General features: G+C 36.2%; 3 protein-coding genes across 4 annotated transcripts; 2 read left to right on the forward strand and 1 right to left on the reverse strand.

Annotated features, from left to right (window-relative positions):
- The first annotated feature begins 146 nt into the window (after positions 1 to 146).
- prd1 (pruning defect 1) lies at positions 147 to 12638 on the forward strand. The gene is made up of 9 exons (XM_053755147.1): positions 147 to 2904; positions 2990 to 3151; positions 3254 to 3472; positions 4321 to 4475; positions 5152 to 5371; positions 5727 to 5907; positions 7320 to 7426; positions 7647 to 7763; positions 8093 to 12638. Exons 1-9 carry the CDS (start codon positions 334 to 336, stop codon positions 8198 to 8200), a joined length of 3840 nt encoding a protein of 1279 aa, XP_053611122.1. The 5' UTR covers positions 147 to 333; the 3' UTR covers positions 8201 to 12638.
- Positions 12639 to 13999: 1361 nt separating this feature from the next.
- hgo (homogentisate 1,2-dioxygenase) lies at positions 14000 to 20739 on the forward strand. 2 transcript variants are annotated; one of them, XM_053755148.1, is made up of 10 exons: positions 14000 to 14158; positions 14660 to 14832; positions 15287 to 15383; positions 15823 to 16000; positions 16196 to 16316; positions 17017 to 17147; positions 17591 to 17745; positions 18275 to 18401; positions 18819 to 19000; positions 19787 to 20739. In XM_053755148.1, exons 1-10 carry the CDS (start codon positions 14144 to 14146, stop codon positions 19907 to 19909), a joined length of 1302 nt encoding a protein of 433 aa, XP_053611123.1. In that variant the 5' UTR covers positions 14000 to 14143; the 3' UTR covers positions 19910 to 20739. The 2 variants fall into 2 exon arrangements, with proteins under 2 accessions (XP_053611123.1, XP_053611124.1); XM_053755149.1 differs by lacking the exon at positions 14000 to 14158 and having other exon boundaries at positions 14645 to 14832.
- On the reverse strand, positions 18557 to 22672 carry LOC128675628 (uncharacterized). Its single transcript, XM_053755151.2, has one exon. It carries the CDS (start codon positions 22265 to 22267, stop codon positions 21317 to 21319), a length of 951 nt encoding a protein of 316 aa, XP_053611126.1. The 5' UTR covers positions 22268 to 22672; the 3' UTR covers positions 18557 to 21316.
- Positions 22673 to 23328: the final 656 nt, after the last annotated feature.

Genomic DNA, 23328 nt, shown 5'->3' on the forward strand with positions numbered 1-23328 from the left:
CCTTTCCTCCAGAAAAATTAAAATATTTTGCAATAGTTATAAAACCATCACACATCACGTGTATCTCAATGCAGTGCATGAGCACATGGCAACAATGTATATTAGATAGGTATAACAAAAACTGTCAAACTTTGGAAATTATGTCAAATATTATATTGTCAGTCAAAATCTTAAAGATGGCTGCTGTGTCTTCTTCGTATTTCAGTGTTGTATTTTACGTGATTAATATAAATAAAAGAATCAATGGACACGTTTGTTAGCTAAATTTGAACGAGTTTCATATTGATATCTAATAAATAAATATCAGGTCGTACTGCAGTGTTACAATTCGCCATGTCTGTAGACAAGGCTAGTGAAAAAGGCAATGAGATCGATAAAAGCAAACGTCGTCACAAAACTGACGACACTGTTGTTGCGACAGCAGTGAAAAACGTCGTTGAAGATACTCAGCAATACGCGAATATGGAAAATTTAGATGGAGCTGGAAAACCAACGGAATTATGTTTACAGGGCAGCTCTCACTTGATTTCTAGCACAACCAGCAGTTTGGCTGATACACCAGGAGACAGTGGAGTACAATGTTTAGATAGTGAAGCCTCGGAAGCGACGAGCCAAGCACTCATGTCGCACAGTCTCGTAGGGGCTGAGGAATTAGCTTGTGATAGTCAGTATGATGCACCAACATCTTGTTCTCATGATATGATTAGAAGTACCACAAGCAGTGTTATGACTCGTAGCGACATTGACAATTCAAACATTGGAATTCCCGATGACATAGTTCCTGAGCTACTAGTTGAAACAAGCAAAAAGTCAAGCATGTATGAAAACTTGCCAGATGTAGTTTTAAAGGCATTAGAAAGTGAAAAGGTCACAAGTGAGGAAGTAAAAAAGCCTGCCTTGAGGACAAGTGAACCGAAGAAATCATTGTCTGAGGATATAGTTTATAGACGTAGATGTCGTAAGAAATCACAAAGTGGGCCAAGTTCACAGAAAAAGAGAGTGTCATTCCATGAAGATATACTTAACAACACAAAAACTGACAACATACATATTGAGCGTGGATTTGTATCATATGGTCCAGACAGCTCATACTGTGATAAGTTTAGACAAAAGAATATTATGACAGATAGGTTTTCATGGTGTGCTTCCGGAGATCAGACTCCCAAGTTTGCAGCTGATGTTGCTCAACAGACTATGTCTGATATTCTTACATATGGAGATTCTAAAAATGATAGAAGTGGCATTTTTGAGTACTGTCAGGATGGAGATATCCAAGATAACACTGACAAAGATAATAATAATGAAAGTAGGCCAACTGGGAAACTCTATGGATGTGATTCAAATAGTTCAGACTCTAATTTTAGCTGTGACTCGGAAACATCTTCCAGCGATTCATCATCTTCACACTCCAATTCTAACAAAACTGAAAATACCCTTCTACGAAGAAAGTGTGACAAAGCACAGAAATCATATTCATGTGATGGGTTTGAAAATAAGAGCCATGTACCATTTATGAGAAAGACTTATTTCTCTGAGGCTGATATTGATCAACCTCACGATCGCAAAAAGAAACCTTTAGAAGTATCCCAGAGTCCTAATACAGTCAAATCAGTTCTAAAGAAAAAACGTTACATTAGTACCAATGTAGTAGAAGAAAGAAAACAAAATAAGAAAGTGTTGAATTTATTAGACACAAACAACATCATAGGTTCTTTGAAGAGTTTCTACAAAAGTTTTGATTTTAATTTTGCACCACAAAAAGGACTGCCAGAAACAAGTTTAGAAATTAACAATGTTGTTGAAGCATTGCCATGTGATGTGAATCAAAATAAGAAACTATCAAAGAGTCTGGATTCAGGATTCCAAATAGATGATGAGGATGACTTTGTAGAAATAAACCTAAATGGCCAGCCTTTACTCCCTGAACAATCAAAGGAGGTAGCAGCACCGTCAAAAAATTCTGTGAGTGGAGATAGAACACCGAAGGAGGGGTCCCCTCGTCACAAACTTACATTGAATATGAAGAACCAACTAGACAAGAAGAGCTCAAACAAACCGGATGCCTTGCCACCTATTACAAAATATGTTGTGAACTGTGAAAGTACTGTTTATGAGCATAAAGGTGTTTCCTACAGTTATGTACATGACACATTTCAAACTGCCTTTGATGCACCTAAAGAAACTTTTGTACCAATACCGGAATCAACCCCTGTAAAGGAGTTAGTACCAAGTTCAAGCAAGAATGATCTGAATACAAATAAATCTGATGTTGAAACTTCAAGTAGGACCTCAACCCCTAAACGGCAGTTCAACAAGAATATTCAAGATGAAACTGAGCAGAAAAATGGAATTCCAAAACATTTGTCATCACCAAAAAAACAAAATGTAAATAGATATAGCAGAAAATTGTCATCCTCAATACAGAAACTTAATGAGGAGCCGGCCCCAGCTAATAACAGTGACAACTGCTCTAACACAGATAATTCCACTTTGAGAGGTGCTGATGATTTCAATGATGACTTTTTCGATAGTCCTGCAAACAATAAACTCCAGTCAAACAAGTCTGCAATGCTGAATAGATATCTGAAAAATGTTAGTCAGAGAAAGGACTTGGAATTGAAAATAAAAAACAACAAATTCTTTCAATTCAAACTCAGGATGGAGAAGCATTTCCCAAGGATTATTTACCCATTTAAAGATGTGTCAGATACATTCCATTACTCGGCAGCTAGAATGTCCCGGCTTATAGATAAGGAGGTGATAGAGAACAAGAGGTTATCTGTGCGTCTTCTCACTGCTGATGAGCCATCATATTTTGATAGTTTCGAAGATAATGTGGCTATGGAGTGTAATGAAAAGTTGAGGCTCCAGATTTTCCCATACCCCAATGAAACATTACACAGGGTAATTTTACATTAATTCATCTTTCTAACTGTATGAAAACAAAATGACAAATTATTTCATTAACTAATAAGATAATTTATTTCAGATGATGAAAGTACAATCACCATATAATATGGAAGATGGTTCATGGTCACCCTTGCTGGTTTTCATCACAGACTATGCTCTGTATGTGGCAAGTGTGAGACACAATGGCACAGAATATGATATGTTATGTCGCCTCCCACACAATGAACTGGATGCTATAGCTGTAAGTTTTATTTACGTTGTTAAATGTATTTTTGATATTTGTTAAAGCAAGTCATTCATTATGTAACAAACTCAGTATTACTATTATAACATTTTCCTACAGGTGGGTCCTGACGGCCAATATATTCAAATAGTAGACGTGGCCGGTAACATAGCCTGTTCTGTAGTAACTGCCGAGGCTTCGCTCGGATCCAGACTGGCTTCCTCTCTGGAGTGGAGCGCGCGGAATTCTCCGCTGCGGATATCGCGGCCGCCCGCCACGCTGCCGCTGCAGCACCGCCAGCTGGCGGCCGCTGTGGCCCGCCAGCGGCACGAGAGCCGGGTATGTCGCGTGTTCTGTGACTAGTGATGACGGATAATGGAGTTAAAATCTGAGTCTAGGTTAAAACAGTCATCACTTGTTTCATGTTTGAATAGAAAACAAAATGGGTGATAATTGGGAAATTACCCTTTAATCTTTCGGGTCCCACATGCGAAACTCATTTAATCTCTAGTCATTTACAAGACGTTATTTACAAATTCGATCGGCCAAAATTCAATAGAGAGATAGATAGATGTAGGTAATTCATGGCAAAGGCCTTTAGACATCTTGAATAAAATCTGAATATGAGTAAATAACATGTTCGATAAGAAATTTGTTTTAGTAAATAAATAAATATTCATATTTTCTAGTTACGAATATTTTTATTATTATTATTAACTTTGATATTGTAATAACAGAAACTACGAGTCCATTATCTGTCTTGTGTATGACAAAAACAGATGTATATTGGTGTTTATCATTTTCACATTCAAATTTATCTATATTCATGTGTGATATATTATTCAGTAGTTATAACAATAATAAAGGTATTATGATAACATTATTGTTTATATCAATAGACAATGATATTTTACCAAGTTCAAATTTTTTGTCTTCTTTTTTTAATTTTATTAATTTTTACATCATAACTTTCATTTTGCTCATACAAGAAAGAGATGTGCGTATTAGAAATATATAAGAAGATACGGGACATAGCGCTGACATCTTCCATTTTGTATACGATTAGCTTGATTGGGCCGGGAAGTTGTATGGAAATCTATCTCATTTGGTTGCAGTTGTTTTATTCTATAATTTTCTTGATCGTTGCTATTGTAGGTTTTTAATCAAATTTAAAATGTTGTAATCAGGTACCCCAGATTCTGTTCTACGGTCGCGCGTGCTCCGGCGACGCCGGCGACCGCCTGATCGAGGCGCCCGGTGCCTTCGCCCCGCCTCTAGAGGGATACCTGATGTGTAGGACCGACAAGAGTAGACGCTTCGAGCCATGCTACTTCTTACTCAGGTGATGACTTGTGGTGTTATAGAGAGAAAAATAGACTGAATACAAATATTTAAGTTATATAACTTACCACTTATATTAATAGTTTTAAATGTTTGAGCTAGCATAATATTGAACATTATGTTTTTGGTAAACTATGTGTTGCAAGGATAATACTGAAGATTAATATTTTCTTGATAAACTATCGAGTGGTGCAAATTGTAACTTATTGTTTCGAACGTTTAGCGCAGAGTTCTTTAGCTGAAAGCCAATGTAACATCATTACAATAACTCTTTTTGAAACAAGAAACACACATGATTTACTTAAATAGCAACTAACTCTGGTATCATGACGACATCAGGTCATTGACGACTTCGGTAGCCTAGTGTAAAGTACTTGCCTCTGAATAGTGGTCCCTGGTTCGATCCCAGGTCGGGTCATAATGGAACATGATCTTTTCCTAATGGCCTGGGTCTTGGATGTTTATCTTCTTATATATATGTATTTGTTATAAAATATAGTATTATCGTTGAGGTAGTATCCCATAACACAAGTCTCGAATTTACTTTGGGGCTAGCTCAATCTGTGAGATTTGCCCACATTGTCTGACGTTGTCAGTGTGGTTGATGTAAAAAAAACCTAGTCAATATTAACTAGCTTAATAAAAGAGTTTACAAAAATCCCAATACTGTGATGTAGGGCCGGCGTCCTCCACTGGGGCCCCCACCCGGCCGACGGCAGCCCCCTCCCCAACAGCATAGCGCTGCGGTCGGCGCTCGGCGTCCGGCGACACGTGGACGCGTCCCGTAGACCCCACTGCTTCGAGATCGCGATGGAGTCCACGAGACTACTGCTGGCTGCTCCGGATGATCCTACAGCCTCGTCGTGGTTGCAATCCTTGCTCTTACATGCTGCTCAGGTACTATATCATATACCTTACGGGGTAGTCGGTGCCAACATCAACAACCCACCAAAAAGCCAGCAATATGTGATTTTTCGTATCTCTAGGCTCAGCTATATTGTTATTATTTCCTGGTCTGCACATCCCATTCCATACGGCTAATAGTAATTTGATTGACGAAGATTTATTAACAAATTTTTGCCTTAGTTGTGTCCATTGTGTGATCCTGACATGTCATTATTATTAATTTACATACAGTAATAAAATCACATTTACAATGACCTTCACCAGTTATTTTTTTAATTTATCGAACATTGGAACATTTAACTTTATTTCGAATTCTATATGTTCTGACGTAAAAGTTAATCCCCAGGCGTTGGAAGAAAAAGACGGTGCCAAGAAAGTAGACCCCCTGTCTGGCGGGGTACCCGCCGCATGTACCGTGCTAGTGACGTCACACGAAGTGATCAGCGTCCGTGACACGCTGGACGTGGCGTTTGTGCACGGAGCGGCGCCCTATCTCAAGGAGAGAGGGTCTGACACTCTGCTTAGAGGTGAGATAGATTTCTAGTTAAAAGAAATGGAGCTACTCAAGTTACAATATGATTTCATCACACTAAGTCGTCAGCGTCTCTGACACGCTGGACGTGGCGTAGTGAACTTAAACTCGCTCCTCTCGAAGTGTACCAGAAGCAAGTGATAGTCAATGTAAATTACTATACATGAAGATTGGTATACAACTCATGTGGCACGAGTAGGATTCGAACCTGGATCTTTACTGTCACGTGCGGACAGCCTTAACCACTGGACCACCAGATATATGTGCGAGACATATGAGACAGATTATCCTAGGTAAACAAGCATTTTCAATAAATCAATGTAATCATAATATATCACTATTGTTTTTCCACTATATAAAATAATTGCTATCGAACTATATTCATAAGTATTAAATAATTGTTTACTAATGAGTTAAGGAATGGCCAATACCCTTCAATGGGTGTGTTGATAAAACATTAATTCAATAACAAAATACAAACATCCACATAGCAAAACAAAATGTTAAACCTATTCATACACTAGTAATTTATCTCGTGAAATAAAAATAATATTTTGATTAGTTACAGTGATAATATTTCCACTCTAATTAATCAACATAATTTTGCTTTCTAATTTCGGCGAATCTCATGTTTTTAATACATTCGAAACTTCAACTTTCGTTTGCTATATCAACATGCCATGACCATTTCACTTGAGTCATAATATATTTGTAATTTTTCGAGCGCAAACGAAAGTGCAAATAAATTGAGATACGGATGCAGATATCAGAGATATTCGTCATCAGATTTTCATTCATTCCATATTTGCCCCTATTTCATGAGACTAATTATCGTTTGTTTTTTTCTCTTTCCGTAAATCACATTGTCGATGTGCTCAAAGTTGATCTTTTATTTTAGAATTTTGTCTCTATTTTGAAAGAATCTTGGATATAACGTGGAACGAGCGTAACTTTCTAACTAATATTATAAATGCGAAAGTAAGTTTGTTTGTTACCTCTTCACACTTTCCAACCGCTCAACCAATCTTCTTGAAATTTTGCATACATATCGTTTGAAGTACGGAGAAGGACATAGGGTACTTTTTGTCCCGAAATTCCCACGGGAGCGAAGCCCCGGGGCGCAGCTAGTTATTTTGTCGATAATTATCATATATGTATAGCAATAATCAATTACAGCAAACAAATCAATATTACAGCATCTAATTTATGTTTACCTACTGCTTTACAAGTTACTTAAGCGGTGTCGTACAGAGAGGTGAAAACGATGGTTGAAAATAGAGAGAGATGCAACAACTCCACCGACTAAAAAGTTGTTCTTAAACGTTGAATGAAACGCTTCAACTAGGAAAACTCTCACACGAGAGAAAGTTACAGAGAAATATAGTAATATAAATTATTTGTTTACAGAATATGTGGAGGAAATGAGGACAGACGTCGAAATCCTGGCTTGTGGCTCCATCAAAAACCTGACTGCGTTCAAAATACCCGACACGGACGAGAATTGGTGTTGTCTGGTTAGTTTATTATATTAACATCATATGTTTTCAAGCAATTCGCCGTTAAAAAGCAATCCTAATATAATGAAATATAAACAAAAAATAGTGTCTGTTTTATAATGTCCTGATAAAATATCATATTCAGATAAACTGACTGTTAGATCAATATGTTTTATACTATTTAATTTAGTGACTTGTTTTATACAATGTAATATGTAATGATAATGATATATTTCAGGAGTGGAGCGTGTGCGAAGCTCGCGAGCGCGGCGCGGGGCTCGCGCTGGTGTTCGCGAGCAGCGCCGAGCTCGAGCGGTTCATTGCGGCCGTCGAGAGGGCCTACAGCCTGCATACTGTTCGTATTCTCTCTCTTTCTCTCCCCTCTCTCCCCTCTCTCTCTCTCATCGTGTGCGAAGTGAGACTTCGCTATTTACATCTCACCATCAAATCGATTTGCTGTGGGGTGCAGCTAACCAATCAAAGTGCGCCGTTGTGACGCAACGACAACCACACCGCAACGTGGTTGGTTCGCTCAGTGTCTCACTTCGAATAGACTCTATACTGAGAAATGGAATGGAAACCTGCATCTCACTTTCCCATTTTGCGTTTTCCCGGTTTCATTCAAATTCAAAATTCTTTATTTAACTTTATATACCATATATTTCAATTTTGGTAATTTTGCAGTGCGATCCATTTCCGCTGAGCGTAGTGGAAGCGAGTAAGTCCGCGTGCAGCACTGCGCACTCCAAATACGAGGCCGCATGGATGCATATGCTGCCGGCTCAACAGTAACTATACAATACTGCTCACTAAAGTAAGTTTTTTCTTACGAGGCCTAACATGTAAACAATCTTCACAGCACTTTTTGATCAATTTTATTAAAAGTTCCACGAAAAACTTACCTTATCTATAATTAAAATGCATCTATAATTAAAACGTATAACCACGACAGTGATTTTGTAAAAGTCTTTTATATTGCTATAAAAAGATACAATTGTTTACATAATAACTCGTAAGAAAAACTAACTTTACACGACATTGAAGTAAAACCTTTACATTCAAGCCTCATGTCCACTAAGAAACAAGCGCAAAATATCGATGTGTTATGAAATAGATTGTTGTGGAACACTTAAAATTCCAGCCAAATTGACACAGTAGGTTTGGATTAAACAAAGCATACCTATCTATCTTTGGATCGATTTTTCAATCTATCGTAAATAATTACAAATTTATTTTTGCTGTATATACCGAACAAATTGACCGATCTCCGTGTAGAAAGTAGAAAGTGTTTCACAATAATTTTCATTTTGAAGTTGTTACATTCTATATACTGAGAATATTTGGAAAAACTTGCTGTTTAATAAGCTCTGTATTGATAAACAAAAAGCGATTCATTTTGCATAATTCCTTGACTAGTAGACATGAGGTAGACACCATTTCCCTGTAGGTGTAGTATACAATATTATCAAACTTTATTGTATGGGGTGTCTTTGAATGTATTATGTTATTATTTGAACAGACTCTTTAGCTGATGAGGCAAAAATGTTTGGGCGTATGATTTGATGTTAGCGTGTTTGAATTGTATTTGCTAGGTCATAAAAACCAAATTCGCATTTTGACAGCTTATTTCTTACCACTGTCATTGTTATCTTCAACCGTAATTTAAACATAATAGTACTCATTTTGCTGTAACATTTGATTATATGAATATTTACTTGGTTGAATGTTTGATTTCAATGTTCATTGAAACATGGTCACAAACTTTGTTTATAAAATATATTAATAATACAATTTTGAAGGGATGTTCAAATAATAAGGAGAATTAATGTTGTAGTGTTGCATTACATTTAAGTCATTATAAATATTAATAACAAATCTTATCTCAATGGTTAATTCCTCCATATTCTTTGTAGCCTTATATTGAATATTTTTAATGACTTTAATACGACCTAAAGTATTAGTAGAATTGTCCAATACATACACCCAACTGTATTATTTTTAATTGTATGAAATTTAAAAATCACACTTTCTAAAATATATATCTCCTCTACACGCGAGTTAAGTGCACTGTACTTAGAACGTGACTAAAATTAAGAATAAAAATTGTACATTCCATACAATGTTAATAATAATGTTGTTGGGTATTTAAGTAGTTTTAACTTGTATTTTTGGGATATTTTAGCCGAATTTAGCCGAAAGATATTTTTGAGGTCAAGGAGAGTTCGAAAAATTTGCATAATTTTTCGTATCATTTAAAATATTCTTAAAGTAGTCCCAGTTATATTTGTATTCGATGGCAGCTAATACCTATGCCAATCTTAGCCAATGCGGCCGACATTGGAATTATTAAGTATGATCATCTTTAAGTCTGTTGTCGTCTCTGTCTAGACTAGTTGAAATAATATAAGACAATTTTGTTACGATATCCTGTGGTCCGAATAATAGTCTAGCAAGACAAGACAGCAAGAGATTTAAGGACGTATTCACTGCTTTAAAATATTCGGTCGTAAGATCTTGCCCTTATGTATGTACAGTATGAATATCATATAACTTGACGTATTTAAATTATCTAAAATCTATTCCCTTCTTGTAAACGAAAGCGGGTGACAAAGCACAAGTTATGTTAAATTTGTATTTTAATTTAGTTACGTAGAATCAAGGATGTTGTAAGTAGTTACTTCGAAATCACTCGTAGTTTAGTAACTCCTTAGATAATACTCGAATTTTGCTTATTAATTACATCTATCGCAACTCCTTACACTCGTAGCCCTACAACATGAAATATTACTATTTAATATTAAGATTATATTAATATCCAATTTTCCAATAATCATTATGTAAGTATTAAATAACATTGCCAGAATCTATGATGTATGGATAATAATTAAAAAATCTTTTTAAATGCTTATTAAACTATTTATTTCTGGCAGTGTTGAAGAAATGAATTATATTTATCATTCTATATTTGTATCGTCTTATAGTAATGCTGTAGTGCCCTTGTATATTTTTTTATAATGTATTTTATGGGACAGAGACAGCTAATGTTTTCAAAGATGGCGCTATTCTGAAACTTGATTTGTTAAACACCTTTTTCACGTTTTGTATTGAAAATTCATAGTTGTTTTAACATTAACGTTTGTTGATTTATATTGTCAAAAAGTGTTGAAATTTTCAATTAAAATGTGAAATATGGAAGAAAATGTCAATAAAAAATCCCAAGTTTCACAGAATAAGGCTGATTTGTTTATCACAAATTTTAGGCCTTATCCAGTAGTCGTAACTGCTTTCTTGTGTAGATACGAACAAGCTTTTAAAGCAATTTGCTGCTTACGATTTAACGTCCATTATAGCTTGCAACAGCACGATAATGGTTACGATTTAAGTATAAGGCTGTTAGTAGATTTTTCAATTTGATAAATTTTGTTACGAGCCTTTACTAGCTTTAAATTTTTAAAGCTAATTACAATGGTTTCGTTTTGTTTTTTATCCAAAGATTGATCAAATGATTGTGACTAATTTTATTTTTATTTAATATATTCTAGTGATCTTTGGCGCTTTATCTTAATATTGTTTTATTTACAAGGTTGTATTTGTATTAATTTTGCTGTTACCAAATATCAATGTATGATATCATTGCATATGTGTAGGCCGCTGTATGGGCCGTGTGATATTAATGTATATTTAGAATAGGCATAGAAAATCAGCCAAAATTAACAACATTGTGCACAACATCGTTTTCGCATGTATTTTTTGCGTATATGTTGTTAACTTTGTATGTCGTTAGATTTAGAATAATTATAACAACTTTCGGTATCTCAGTGTTTATCATATATGTTAACCTTTTCTTAAGTTGTTTGATTGTACTCAAATATTTACTTTAGCTATTTTTTTATTTTGTTGTATCAGGGTGTAATCGTACATTTATTTTTTATTTTTTCGACGGCCTATTGTATTTTTAATGAAATAATTGTTTTGGTATCATTAAGAAATGGGATTTCATGGTACGTAGTTTGAATATAACTTACTGGCAAGAACCTTATCATTTTACACATAGAAATAAGATTTATTATTTCCATGGTCGGTGCATTTGTTAATCTGTATATCTGTATGTCCAAACGACGTACCACGAATGACGGCTTGCTGTGTACGTACCGCGCCTGTTCTGTGATCGGGTACAGACTTGTTGCATAATATAATAGCGATGTTCTAGCATAATATTATACGTTATGTTGCGTTTATCTAAGAGTTTACCTATTTGTCGGCGAATATGTATTATATCGATGTTTTTGCAATAATTTTGTTTTTTAAGGACGCAGTGAAATTTTGTTTGGAAACTGGTTTCTATATATGTCAAAATAAGTACTTAGATTCAATTTCCTTTGCAATACATGATCTGGATAAATTAGAATGTTTTCATTATCATAAAAAAAAATCAAATATTCCACCTTCACTGCTTCCATTTTGATATGAATTTGAAAAAATATATTTACTCCATCGATGTGATTGCCGAATCAAGTGACATTTTATTTTCGCATTTTATTGGCTATTAAGATGTTTAATCGAAATTGTTTAGTGTTAAAATTATCGTACTCGAAAGACAATACCCTTCGTTTCGATTCGCTGTTTAGTATTAAATAAGAACAATAATAGTGTTTACGTCACTGTAAAATGTACACTCACTTTTTGGATTTATTCTACGTTCTAATTTTGTAACTTATATCGACCCTTGCTCCATTTGTTGACGAACGAGTGTCATTACAACATTTATTTTGGATCGTATACGATATTAAAAAGCTCCAAAGATGTTGTACACTTTGAGTGCTGAAATTGTACACTTTGAGTACTGAAATTGTACATTTTGAGTGCTGAAATTGTACACTTTGAGTGCTTAAAATATACGCAGCGTGTTTTTGTTCTTAGGAAAACGTATGCATCATGAATTGGCAGCACTCAACGTGTATGACAGATGTAGTCTAGAAATTGATTCATTTTTGAACTTATTTTTTAAGTTACAAATGAAAACTTAGGATTGTCATCACGTAGTGATCAAAAAGTTATTTTGATACGACACTCTTCGTCGATCACAGTAGCGTAACTACAAATATCAATACATAATCCTAATATCAATAAATAACAGATCTCAAATACCTTTATATAATATAGATCGTTCCAATGTACTTGCTTGATATTATTGTTATGAAACGTATAAATAAATCTTTGCGGAAGTACATTCATTGTTTTGTTATAGTTATAAAAATCCTGTATACTTTTAACATCTTGTTTAATCAGTTGCTGAAAAATACATGATGCTTATTACAAATTATTAATTACCTATATTTGTCTTTTTTGGCAAAAAAACACTACAAATGTAATAAACCCTCAATATGTCTAACGATGTTGCGATTCATTGTGTATTTTCGTCGATTTTGACATAGAAGGAGCAATGAGGCTCATCTTAAACCCAATATGAAAACGCTATTTGAAACGAGTCGTCACATTCAAGCTTTCCCAGTGTCTTCCATTGCCATAGTGCGTCGTAATCAGAGTTCCGCTTACCTACTTTTCCTCCTCCACTTCGCACGGTCTTGAGTTCGCAGCGTGGACTTTGAAAAAAATATTTTTCCAGCCAAAAATCGGATATTTGACTTTTACTACAACCTATAAACAAAATGTTAGTAAAAGTAGTTAAAATGATATGGAATACGATATAAATGATGAAATGCCATAGAACGGGATTCCGATTGACGGTAAACAGACAAACACATCGCCTGATTAGCATACTGGATCGCAGGCCTCTATCGAAGTAATAAATGCTAATAATTTATTTTTATTTAACAGGTTATTTACATGCAATTTCACAATGTGTGTTAATGCTTAGTAGATGGTGACCCTATTTCTACAGGTAATTTCCTTGGTACAATTTGCTTTAGTGTTGTTCAAATCTATATAGTTACAATTTGCTTTATCTAAAACATATCATCTTATAAGCAGCGGGGCTACATTTTGTCGTGCTGGCCGGGTATTTGATACTCTTACATTTGATTAATATTGCACAAGATGGTGTAACTTGTAAAATCGATTTTATAGAAAAATAACTATAACTTGTTCCTAAATTATGTCATAAAATATGTAATAGGTATATCATAAAATGATAATTAAATATAAAAGTTAATGCTTTCTTGACTATTTTTATGATGAATTTATATTATATTAGGATAAAATATTTGAATAAAAATAATAATGCTTAAAACTACTATTTTAACCAGTCGACTGTGACATAAAAGGAAGTAAACTTTTTTAAATATTAAATATATTTTATATTCTGAAGATTAGAAATTATGTTGCTCCTGTTAACTCTACGGCTTTTTTAAAACCAAATATTTACCAATGTTCATGGTTTTTTTTTAATATTTTTGGTTTTTTAAAATATTTTTTCTTTCTTTCTATACCCATGTTGGGTTATTGGAAATACAAAGTATTTCCAATAACCCAACATGGGTATAGAAAGTACGTCCTATATTTTATAGGGGCTTATTCATGTATATGATAATAATGTTGTGCTACATGCTGATGTCTGTATCTACTCGAACCACAGTCCACACAACAAGTCTCCAACACGTTTCTGTTTATCTGTAAACCTGCTACATTTGCATAGCCGCTGGTAAACATCTCTAGATAATTCCGTTCGCGCTCAGATTGCTGGATGTGGTCGTAGAAACCAGTCTCGAAGGAATAATGGGAGATTTAAAGGTATGTTTAATTACGATTACTTATATAATTAATTATTAATATTTTTTAGTGCGACACTTTGTTGTTGTTAGTGGGACACTTTGTTAAACTTTGAAAATATAGTATAGTTTTTACACACATTTTTTAGTGGCTAGAATTTTTATATCATTTTTAAACAGCGATAAAACTTATCAATGCAAAGTGTATAAATTTTTCTGTCTAAGTGAAACTGGTACATTGATAAATCTAACAGAAATTAAACATTAAACAGAAACAGTGATACGCGAAACGAGCACCTATTTGTATGCACTGAGAATCGGAAGTGGTGAACTAAGTATGTTTACCCCATCACCGTACATTGCATATCTTTTGTTATCCATTATAATTTTATACCGCTTACACGGAGACCACTGAGCCGATTTTGATAGAATTTGGAATATATATAGTTAATGACCCGGGGTCAAACATATATAGGTAGGCTAGGTTAGCTTTGTAACAGCTGATGATATGACGATTTTTCAGTATTTACGCGGCTTCGGCTCTGAGTTCTCGTCCGAGGACCCGCGGAGGCCGGGAGCACTGCCGGTCGGTCAGAACAGCCCCCAACGCTGTCCCTACGGGCTGTACGCTGAACAGCTGTCGGGGACTGCCTTCACCGCGCCTAGAAATGAGAACAAGAGGTCTTGGCTTTACAGGTCAGTAGGCAATAAGTACTAGAGACGGGGCGAAACACTAGATGGGGCACTGGATATGTCCGAGGGAGACGTACAATTAGGATTAATGCATAGGTTTTATTTTTAGGTGTAATGGTAGGCCATATATATCGAACTTATCGAAATAAATCTTAATAAATTTATTGAATAGAGACAATACTTTATTTCAACAAGTATACTATTATTATTAGGTCCTTTATATAGAGGTAAGCGTTTGTGAGTATGTATGTTTGAGGCGGTTAATCTCCGAAACTACCGACGCGATTTCAAAAATTCTTTAACTATTAAAGGTACATTATCCAAGATTATAGGCTATATTTTATCATAAAATTCCAACGGGAGCGAAGCCTCACATTGCTTTACATTGGAATATCCAACGATATAAACTGTTGGAGGGATTAAGTATTTGCTCTACAATTATAAAATTTGGTTTCAGGATTCGACCTTCAGTGGTTCACAAGCCATTTAAACGGGCCTCGGTTACCAAGTATCTGACCCACAACTGGGAAGAACAAGAACCAGACCCAAATCAGGTAAGATGTTAAAACTTCGAAAAGTGGTGTGTCTTCGAAACAAAATACTGTGATTTTTGTTACACCGAACACCTTATCCAGTGAGTTTCAAAGACACAAGTGGAATCCCTTTTTTTGAAGTTTATTTATAAGAAAAATGTACCGATCGTTCCAAAGGGCTACTTGCCACTGCAATATTATCTGTTTTCTAATCAGTCTAGTATTGTATGTGACGCACACTATAGTCGGCCGATTATTAAAATTTTCTCAATTGCAATTGGTGGCCTATGAAATCTACTAGCTATACAAATACAAACTCGTGTGGCACGAGTATGATTCGAACCTTTAACTTGTGATAGTGAATGTATAATCTGGATGTGCGCTGAAATCCCGTCAGGTTTGCTCATTTATATTTATATGACTAAATATTATTCTTTGTGAGTGAATAAATAAATTTCAGTCCCGTTGGCTTCCATTCGAACTTCCGTCGTCTCCAGTGGATTTCGTCGGTGGTCTGCACACCGTGTGCGGCGCGGGGGACCCTAAAGTAAGATGCGGTATCGCCATACATGTCTACCTGTGTAACACCTCCATGGACAAGTCTGCCTTCTATAGCAGCGATGGAGATTTCCTTATTGGTGAGATACTTGTCATCAAATTACATTCAAATAACATTCCGAACTGGTTTTTTGTACGGTTTTCACTAATATAAGCCAAGCCGGGGCGTGCCGCTAATATTATATGAAATAAGCTAAAAAGAACCTAAGTTGTCTGAATATATTTGTCTTGCCTGCTGAGCAAAAAATAGTGACATTTCAAAATGAATTTTCCAGTGCCCCAACAGGGTAAGCTGAAAATCACGACAGAATTCGGTGTAATGGAGGTGGCGCCCAACGAGATTGCTGTCATCCAACTCGGCATAAGGTTCGCCGTGGCTGTAGAAGGTCCTTCCAGGTAATCCAGTAACTTTTGTTACCCCACCCCATAAGATACTACAGTATCTTACATACATGTCACAACCAGTCTCCTAACTACTGTTGACGTCCCACCGCGCACCGTGCTAACTAACAACAATTTTTCCTTAACAACTGTCTACTCAGACAGATAGTCATCATAAAAGAATGTACATAAAGTAACTTACTGACCATACAGCCGCTTCACGAATAATCACAGATCTTCGTCTATGCTTACACCTCAAGTGTTCTCTCACTGGCCACACGCAGTCACTTTCACTTATAATCACAGAGAAATAACGAACCAACACAATCAACCACACATCAACCGTCACTTATAATCACAAAGGAACACGACCGCACAGTACGGCACCACAACTAAGACTGAGTTATCATAGCGCTCACACGTTCGTTTTATAGCCAACATACAGGTGTTAAACATGTAACATTTATGAGTCACTGCGCTCTTGAGTACCATTTTATAACAGAGCTTTTTTACTGACAACACGGTTGCTAAAATGACAATAAAGTGAACACTCCATAGACTTATGCTTCTTAATATTCAACAAAATAATCTACACAAAAATCTATTTCATTACATATTTTTACTTGCATCAATCTTGTCTTTGCTTTGTTGCTAATATCGTGTTAAAGATTTGTTCACAATGAAGACTTAAAACTGCAATGTATGATATTAACAGAGGATACATCTTGGAGGTGTTCGGAGGTCACTTCACTCTCCCGGACCTGGGTCCAATCGGTGCGAATGGCCTCGCCAACCCCAGGGACTTCTTGACTCCGACTGCGTACTATATTGACCAAGAAATACCCGGTAAAAAAATCTTCATTACTCTTTCTTCCCTACTTTCTGGTAAAATATCATAATGTAATATGATCGATAAACTAACATGTTAGTTAAATCTGCCCGAAGTGATTGGCCAGCTGCACTGTCCTACTCTTGTGAAACATAATTTTTAACGCTGTTGATGTTATACAAATTTATCAGCAAGCGGTGAAACAAGCCCTTAGTATTTTATAACATTACCCACTATGACCTAGCGATGCCGTAAGGTATTAAATTTTCACTCAATATACACTGGTATATCATTATATAAACTGGAACATACTGACGTTCCAGTTTATGTTACTTATTTCTTCTGAAACACATAATTCAAGTCATAATAGTCTTAAACTTGTTCTCTGCAAATATTCTCGGAAATTCTCGAAATGCTATAAAAACAACATTTTAATAACTGCTCATAACTTTGGCGGCAGGCTTCAAGATCCTGAACAAATACCAGGGCGCGCTATTCGAGGCGGAGCAGAATCATTCCCCGTTCGACGTGGTGGCGTGGCACGGGAACTACGCGCCTTACAAGTACGACCTGGCCAACTTTATGGTCATCAACTCCGTGTCCTTTGACCACTGTGTAAGATACTTTATTTTTATTTTATTTTTCGATACACTTTTTTTTTCAAGTGTGTTAAATGCTAACACTGTTGTCAGATTTTATTTAAGTCCGTTAAAGGCATCTGACATAACTTTTACAACTACTTACCGCATCCAGTGACAAGTTAGCGCGTACACACCAGTAAACTTTATAATCAGATATTTTATCAGAAAGTGGTGAAACAGGCCGTAAGCCGTGTACTGAATAGAGACAGCACGGACTAGAGGCGATCTCAGTTTGAGGCGTTCCTATTCCGTACACTAGGACTTGTTTAGAAGTATAGGCTAATAGGCTCACTACTTTATTACCACTTTCGAAAAGTAGTCTGTCACTATCCATCCTTGCAACTATTGCTACCCAAAAAACCACATTGCCGTGACAGAAGGGCAAACACACTTTCACAAAATGTGTGTTTATAGATTTATATCAGTGTTTATAGATTTGCTTTTGACACGCAAAGATGAAGTATAATAAAGAGTAATTGATGAAATGCACCCTGTTTCCCAAGGATCCGTCCATCTTCACGGTGCTGACGTGTCCGTCAACGAAGCCCGGGACTGCCATCGCTGACTTCGTCATCTTCCCGCCCAGGTGGTCCGTGCAGGAACACACCTTCAGACCTCCCTACTATCACAGTATGTAATACAGGTTCTATACTCCGTTTTCAAAAGTCCTAACATTGAAACAATTTTCACAGTACTTATTGTTGAATATATAAATCAAATATTCGTTCAAACTTACACATTGTAAAGTAGGTAAAATATTTACACACGAGAATAATTTCCTAAAGTCTATTTTACTGTATATTGTTGTAAAATAATAAAGACATGATAATATTATTAACAAGTCTTGTAAGAAAAAACGGAGTTTATACTGGATCAAAGTATACAAACTACTTGGTTATTTAGTCTGTTCTAATCCCCCTACGCGGATTACGCGGGTACAGGTTATACAGAGCGTCACGACACAACATACCTGTATAGGTACATACGAAGTTGCTGACATGACTTCTATATCTAATAAATAAATTAATAAATGAATTTAAACTTCAGGGAATTGCATGAGCGAGTTCATGGGCCTGATCTTGGGGTCGTACGAGGCGAAAGCGGGCGGGTTCCTGCCGGGCGGGGCCTCGCTGCACTCCATGATGACCCCCCACGGCCCCGACCTCCAGTGCTTCACCGGCGCCTCCGCTGCCGACCTCAAGCCTGAGAAGATTGCTGAGGGGACACAGGTATTCATGGGTCTGATCCTAGGTTCGATTTAAGGATCATTTATAATCGTGACTTATAGAATTGATACCTAAACCAACTAGTTTTTAATTAGTGGTTAATAATGACTGGAACCGGCACAGAAAAACATTACATAGATTCCAAAACTTTTCTTTTCGATTCGATGGTGTTGGCTTGATGTCGATAAGAAAGATAAACCGTGCATAGTTGAGAAGAAAAAGTAAGGAAGCAGACCCAGAACTCTTACAATTTATGGCTGGGAAAGAAACCAATACGCTTAGATGAGAGAAAGAAAGAGAAAACTACTTTTCCTTGAAGATAATGTACTGTACAAAATATGATTATTTTATTCAACCAAAAATGCGAAATCCTTGGACTTGCAAAGTTTGTCTTGTTCAATTTTTATTACACAGCTAAAGGTCTAAAGGTCGTTTCTCTATTTATTTACTTACCCTGTTATTCATGAAAAAGTTACGGTATACTTTGAACTAAAATATATTTTGTCACACACAAAACTTACTTTAGCAAGCAAGCTTGTGACTTTTTATGAATAAGAGGGTGTTAATGAATGAAAATAATATTAGGACTGCATTTAATAGCGCTGATGTAATATAAGGTCCGGAGGTTATGAAATGCGTGTATTCGTCCAGAAAAAGAGGGGAAGAGAGAGAGAGAGCACGCGGGACATAAACATATAGACAAAAGTCATAGACAATGAATAAATGTTGCTTTTTCCAACAGAGGATTAATTTTCTCTTTAATTTGCTCTTCAAAAGTAATGTTTTCAGGCGTTTATGTTCGAGTCTTCATTGAGCATGGCGATCACAAAGTGGGGAGCGGAGACCTGCCAGAAACTGGACCCAAAGTACCACCAGTGCTGGCAGAACCTCCCCAAGCTGTTCTCTCATTAAATAAACTTGTGATTTCTTGTCGCATTGTAATTATATAATAGTAAGGACCTGTTTCACTGCTTGCTGAAGTATCTGTTTGATAGCCTATACATAAAGGCTTGTTACATATCGCATAGATAGTGTGTTTCACAAGTGTTAGATAGGGCTAACTGTCCAATATCAAACAGATTTATCTATTGGTTAGTTTATTTGTCATATTACGATGTCAGAAAATAGTGATAAAGGTAAGGTAAGGTAAGTGATGTACTAAAACATTGTTAATTAAAGACCGCTTCCCAGACTTTTAAAATATACTTTATATACGTGCATGTATCTTGTATATACTAAAGTCAAAGTTTACTCAACAAATGTATTATTGAATTGTCATAATTGCATTTTATTTCATACAATTCCTATATATTTAACGTACCTATACATATATGTATATATATATACTTCAGTAAAGACATACAATAAAAAAAATCAAATATATTTTTTTGTTGGTCTATTTATATAGTTCGATGGGTTTGTATTGCTAAAATTTCAAAAACCTTTTTGACAACCTATATGACATTTATAACAGACAAGCCCACATTAGCGTAATCTCAAAATAAAATTAGTTGAGTACTTAATTACCCGCTGACACGCGCAGACATAGAAACGTCACACACGAATTAACTACAGTAGCACCATATTAGTTATAAGGCGAACGGCGGACTTATCAATCCTCTGGCGAATTCGCGCCACGCTTGCCTTCTCTCGTGTAGGAAGTATTTAAGATATTATCTGTATCTTGTATTAGTGTATTAGTATATAGTTTCATAAATACCATAAATATACTAGCATTTAAATTGTCTTTGAATACAAATTTCACGATATGCCATACATCTAAATCAGCTACGCATTCAGCAGTGATGAAGATTATTCTAATTTCAATGAACCCTAAAAACATAACACTCCTTTTTAGGCAGTCGTATTCGGCCCCGCTTCGTTATAAAACTATCGATTCAATTCAATTTCATCTGTCAGCTAGTCACGCGTCTCGGCTGTTGGCATTGTATCAAGTTTTATTGATCTGTTTATCACAAGGGGAGGAACGAATGTCATGGCGCCAGTGTGTCTGGAGAACAATATACAGGAGATAGATGTAAGATGTAGTTGTAAGAGGAAATCATAAAAATGAATCATTGATAAAATCGATACAGTAATTTACATCTATTGATTGACAAGCGCCTTATGTGGTCACACTTATTTTACACATTTCAATATAAAATAAATTAATTAATAAATAGTATACAACATAAGAAACTTGTTACATTTTTTAAATGGAAAATATATATCTCGATTAACAAGAACAATGTCTTATTTAGTTTTATTATTGTTGATATATTCAAGTCGTAATTTATGTAGGGAGGCAATTATAAATATTTAATATAATAAAATAAAAACTACGGAGTGACCTATGACGAATAATTTCAAAAGTGGCGTCAATCGCTCCGATCCATTCCTACTCATAGAACTCATCGCGTAGGTTTGCAGAATAGCACAATCCACAGTTTTCTTCATTCCCGTAAAGTCTCTTGCGGTCCGTATGAGGTAGCACGTCATTCCCGGCGTTACCTGGATAGAAGGCCCTTTGGCGGATAAAGCATCCACCACCGTAGTATTCGTGGTAGTTACCGAACTCACCGATCCATTGATGTTGGTAATTGTCTGGTTCATGACAGACGTAGTAACAGTATTTGTTGTTTTTGGTACGTGGTTATTGGCAGTATCCGTTTCCCAAATAAAACTGCTCATTAGCTGGCAATTAACTCGAGTCTCTTCATAATCACCGTTAGATTTACGGATTCCCAGCTTGCAAATTTCATCCGGCCGGGTCTCGTAGCGACGGTCGTCGTAGTGGTGGTTATGCGCAGACATTTTTCCAAGATTGTACAAAGCAAGACCGGTGAGCAAGGTGTCAAACCTGCTTCCCGAGTCTCTGTATTGATAGACGTAGATTGGAGGAGAGCCGTGGTACACTGGGAACGACTGGGATCCATAAGTTATATGAGGGGGAGGGTTGTAATGATAGTGGTGGTGCACTTCGGTTTTGGATGTATGCGAGTGGTAAGTCTTTTGTTGAACGTTTGTCGTTTGATGTCCATACTGCTTATTCCCAGAGCCGGAGAGGCCGGGCGAGTCTGGATAAAAGTGACCACGATTAGTCTGATAAGTAGTTTGACTATGAAACACGTTGGAGCCGGAGTGCCCAGTGGAGTGAGGGTAAGTATGCGAAGATTTTCCGCGGCCGTAACTTCCCAAACTTTTCGCGCACGCCAAAGAAATGAGAACAATGAAAATAATATATTGTGGCGACATTTTGCGCGCGAACATCGCCCCAAACTGCGTCCGTTTTGCGAAAACAGGGTGATATAAAGTATAGGTGACGTTATCGGGTGTGGCGCGTAGTCCAGTGGCGGGAACTCGCTTCCCGTAGCCTGAAATTTTAAGTGACGCACCCAACTATCGATTTAGCGCTAAAACTTTATGATTACTAGTGCTAAGATTAAGTGATTGTTTACACGAATGGACGTTTAGCTTTTATGATATTTTGTGACATAATCGCCGACACCAATTAAAATGGCATTTGGGAAGGAGCAAGAAGAATCAAGACTAGCAAACGAGATTAGTTGGATTTAGATATTGTACTTTTTTATAGACATGCTAGGTTAATATATTGGTGTTTTGTTGTACTGGCCACTTTAATCACAAATTTATCCTCTTAGGTTAGGAATTCCAAATTCAAATTTATACAGCTGTAATATGTACAGTACATGTATTTGTGTTTCGTTAACAGTCATTTCTTTGTTTTTTTTTTCCTTCTGATTTTTCTGTTTGCGTCACTCAGTTTACAAAATGGAAAACTTGAAATATCGCGTTATTTACGAGTACGAGTTCCACCGTGGCACCAGTGCTGCGGAAACGGCTCTAAGGGTTAATGATGTGTATGGCGGTCGTGTCGCAAAAGAAAACACAGTGCGGTTTTGGTTCCAACGTTTTCGTTCTGAATTTCGACCTGCAGAACAAGCCTCGTGGACGGCCGGAGACCCTAGTTGATAATGAAGAATTGAAGGCTATTCTGAAAGCGGAACCATCGCAAACCACGTCCGAGTTAGCTTCAGGCTTCGATGTTAGTGATAAAACTATTTTAATCCACTTGAAGCAAATTCGGAAGATTATTAAACTTGAAAGGTGACCTCACGAATTGAGTGAAGCAAACCGGCAAACCCGTGTCGACTGCTGCGTTACATTACTTAACCGGCACAATAATGAAGGGTTTTTAAATCAAATCATTACCTGTGATGAAAAGTGGATGCTCTACGATAATCGGAAACGCTCATCGCAATGGCTGGCCAGCCAGCCAAAAGCGAAAATTGACCCAAATAAAGTTACTT

This window comes from Plodia interpunctella, chromosome 14 (genome assembly GCF_027563975.2).
Source record: "Plodia interpunctella isolate USDA-ARS_2022_Savannah chromosome 14, ilPloInte3.2, whole genome shotgun sequence".
In the NCBI taxonomy this organism is placed as follows: Eukaryota; Metazoa; Arthropoda; class Insecta; order Lepidoptera; family Pyralidae; genus Plodia; species Plodia interpunctella.

Bases quoted from the DNA above. Each gene is read 5' to 3' on its own strand.
- prd1 (XM_053755147.1), top strand. From the start codon at position 334: ATGTCTGTAGACAAGGCTAGTGAAAAAGGCAATGAGATCGATAAAAGC. The intron at 5,372-5,726 runs GTACTATATCAT...GTTAATCCCCAG, and splicing joins TGCTCTTACATGCTGCTCAG to GCGTTGGAAGAAAAAGACGG. The intron at 5,908-7,319 runs GTGAGATAGATT...ATTTGTTTACAG, and splicing joins GTCTGACACTCTGCTTAGAG to AATATGTGGAGGAAATGAGG.
- hgo (XM_053755148.1), top strand. The intron at 17,148-17,590 runs GTAAAAAAATCT...CTTTGGCGGCAG, and splicing joins TATTGACCAAGAAATACCCG to GCTTCAAGATCCTGAACAAA. The intron at 18,402-18,818 runs GTATGTAATACA...TTTAAACTTCAG, and splicing joins CAGACCTCCCTACTATCACA to GGAATTGCATGAGCGAGTTC.
- LOC128675628 (XM_053755151.2), bottom strand. From the start codon at position 22,267: ATGTTCGCGCGCAAAATGTCGCCACAATATATTATTTTCATTGTTCTC.